At 41.3% G+C, this 3,416-nt stretch overlaps 1 protein-coding gene across 1 annotated transcript in view; it reads right to left on the reverse strand.

The window, feature by feature from the left end:
* Positions 1-3,181: 3,181 nt before the first annotated feature.
* The window catches only part of LOC102487147 (splicing factor U2AF 35 kDa subunit), a 1,775-nt gene continuing 1,540 nt past the window's right edge, over positions 3,182-3,416 (reverse strand). Inside the window, exon 2 of the mRNA XM_014584357.2 lies at positions 3,182-3,413. Coding sequence (XP_014439843.2) covers positions 3,182-3,413 — 232 coding nt within the window. The remainder of the gene's footprint in view (positions 3,414-3,416) is intronic.

Raw genomic sequence — 3,416 nt, forward strand, 5'->3', positions numbered from 1 at the left:
GCGACACTTCAGTTATGGGTATTTGATATTCCTCATTATTTCCACCTGCTGTAAAGATACAGTAAGAATCAGCACACTTACCTTCGCAGTGGAACTCTGGCTACTGGATTTGGGGAAACTAATTTCAGAAAAATGAGTGCTATTAGAAATCTAACAAATGAGGCATATATCAAAAGAGACAGAGAGACCAGGTGGCAATGCAGTGGTGACACAACTAGATCCAAGAGAGGCCTGGATTCATGTCCCAGGACACATTTTGGGAGCTCCCTGATCACACTTGCTCTGCATGCCTGTGAGGCAGATTGAGATCCTGGCATGGAATCCTGTTGCAGGAGTTTCTCTCTCTCTCTCTCTCTCTCTCTCTCTCTCTGAAAAAATATTAATAAATTAACTCTAAGAAAAGAGAGAGAAAGTAAGTTGACTTTTGCTGAGTGCCACTGGTCCTAAATTTTGTCTCATGGTAGAATCCCCTGAGGATCTTTAACAATGTTAAGGCTGAGGGGCCAGCAGGTGGTATGGTGAGGTGCTGGGCTCACACATGGCTGACCATAGTTGGAGTCCTGGACGTGGCAGCTTGAAAATCACACTGGGCGTATATGAGTGCATGCCCAAGATCTCGGGAGGAGAATGGAGGAGAAGGAATTATGGTGTGGCCATCTCCCCTAGAGGGTGATTTCTCACTTTCTCTCTCTCTCTCTCTCTCTCTCTCTCTCTCTCTCTCTCTCTCTCTCTCATACTTGCCCCATGGCAAAAACCTAAAAAAAAAAAAAGTTACTGCCTGGCTCCCATGTCTGGATATTTGGACCCTAATTGGTATAATGCACAACCTGAGCATCAAGATTCCTAAAAGGTTTTTGAAGCTTGGAAACCACCATGCCAGACCATTTCTGCTCATTATCTCATTTAACTTACAGGGAAACCTAGTCTATTGAGGCTAGAAAAGCTAACTCTTTCAAGAAAATTCACCTAATTTTGAATAAGGTCTATTATCTGTTGACAAGGATGTGTGTGGTGGTCTCAACTGGACTGGGCTGAGGTATATATCATGCTGAGTAAAGTCTCTTCACAATCTAAAGATGTATAGTGATTTAATGCATTGATAATAATAAAAATATATAAATAAAATAAATTAAAACTAGAAAAAATGTAAAATAAAAAAGTAACATAGACAATTAAAGTTGATCCTGCCCTGTGTAAGTTCAAAGCTTGGGTTCTTTACATTTTTCCACACTGGCAGGATCTATGGCTTTTAAGGGAAAGAAGGCTTTCTGTTTAATTTTCCATGAGCTGGAAGCTAGTAGAGAATTTAAATTCATTTAGTGGAAGGGGAAAAATACACATGTGAGTGCACACATATGCTTATATGTGTACACACACACACACTCATACTGGGCTTTTAAATAAGTGTTGTCTTTTAGTTAAGAGAATATTGTAAAACCTATCATAAGTCCCCAAAATATGGAGATTAGGCTACATATACCACGTTCCTGAGAGCCAGGGATTCAGAATGACAAAAGTTCTTTTGTAATTTCTTACACACATTTCATGTGAAAATTGTTTTCAATTCCAAAGGCTGGAGTAAAACATGAGCAACATATAATTCATTGGTTCTCAAGCTTTAAATTTGCCAGAAACTTGTCAGTTGCATCCTCATTAAAAAGAAAAATCTTTTCATACACCTATTGGCCATTGGTGAGTGTCTCTTCTTTTGAGAAATGTCTATTCAATACACTTGTCCATTTTAAAATCATGCTATTCGTTTTCTTGATCTTGAGTCATTTGAATTCCTTAAATATCCACTGGATATTAGCCCTTATTAGCTGTAGGGTTGGAAAATATTTTCTTCCATGGGGAGATGTTATATAAAAGGTACCAAATTTTAGTTAGGCAGGACGAGCACGTTTTCAAGATCTATCGCATAGCACAGTGACCACAGTTAATAATAATAAATCGTATACTTGAAAATTGTTAAAAAAAAATAGATCCTAAATGTTCTCATTACAAAAATGATAAGCATTTGAGGTGATGGATATGTTAACCTTGATGTAACCCCCCCACAACGTACACATATATGAGACATTACATTATGCCCCATAAACATAAATGATCATTACTTGCAAATTAAAAATAAAAATTTAAGAGGCCAACAGGTGATGTGGTAATTAAAGAGCTGGACTCCCACATGGCTGACCACAGTTCAAGACCCGGATCCGGCAACTTGAAAATCATGCCAGGTTGAAACCAGCAGATGTTGTCATGGTTACATGACTAGACTCCCAGGTAGTTGACTACAGTAGTTTAAAGTTCTGCTCACACAGATATTTTCATTTCTGTATATTTATTTTTTCATGTATATTTAATTTTGCTTTGAATCTGAAAAAAAGTTTTCATTTTTCCCTAAATTCGATGACTATTTTATTCCTAATCTCTCTATCCATTTTTCACAGCCATCTGTAATCTGACCTCACTAGACTTCACAAACGCATCACTTAATATACTTCAATCCAGTTCCTCAGACTGACCCATCCCTCCCTTCCACCCCAGCACACCATGTCCGCTGGTGCTTAGGGGCCTTGGGTCAAGTCTTAGATGCTAGTATGGTGTGAACGTTTGTCTCTTCCAAAAGTCATGAAGAAATTTAAATGTCATTGTAACAGTATTAAGAGGTGGACCAGGACCAGCAGTTAGTGTAATGACTATGTCTCTGGACTCCCACAAAGTCGACCACGGTTTGAGTCCCAGACTGGGTGGCTTAAACTCACTCTGGGTGCTTGTGCATGCATGCCCCAAATCCCAAGAGGAGAATGGAAGAGAAGGAGGGATTGTGGCATGGCCATCCCCCCAGGGGGGTGATTTCTCTCTTTCTCTCTCTCTCTGTTTCTCTAGTGAGCACACAAGCCCCATAGTAAAACACTGTCTCTCAAAAAAACCCCCAAAGAAAAACCTTTTCCTCAAAAAAAAAAAAAAAAAAAAAAAAGAATAGAATAGAGAAGTGAATTATTATCTAAATCTCAGTGGGTCAGGATATTTGGACTCAAAGGTCTTATGACTCACTCAGAGTCCTGTGGTCAGAACTAGAGGAAAACTGGAACCCAGGTCTTCGGATATGGAGGCACTTTCCTATCTCAGATACTGAGTCTATTTCTCTTCTCGCTGTTGCACGGCCATGGGGTTGATGACTTCAGGGGCCACCGAACTCCTGGGTGCCCGCCTCCTTGTTGACAGCATGGACCTCCAAGGGCTGCAGCCCCAGCGAGGCCCGGATGCTGAGTGACCAGGCAGCTCCTGAGCTGGTTTCAGAACTGGCAGCGGCCTGGTGGGCGTCATCTCGCTTCTCCCGCTTCACGCGCCTGTTCCTGTCGCAGGGCTCTGCCTGGCTATGTTCCCGCCGGTGCGCGCTCCCGCCGCCGGGCCTG

This window comes from Tupaia chinensis, unplaced genomic scaffold (assembly GCF_000334495.1).
Source record: "Tupaia chinensis unplaced genomic scaffold, TupChi_1.0 Scaffold146604_1, whole genome shotgun sequence".
NCBI lineage: Eukaryota > Metazoa > Chordata > Mammalia > Scandentia > Tupaiidae > Tupaia > Tupaia belangeri.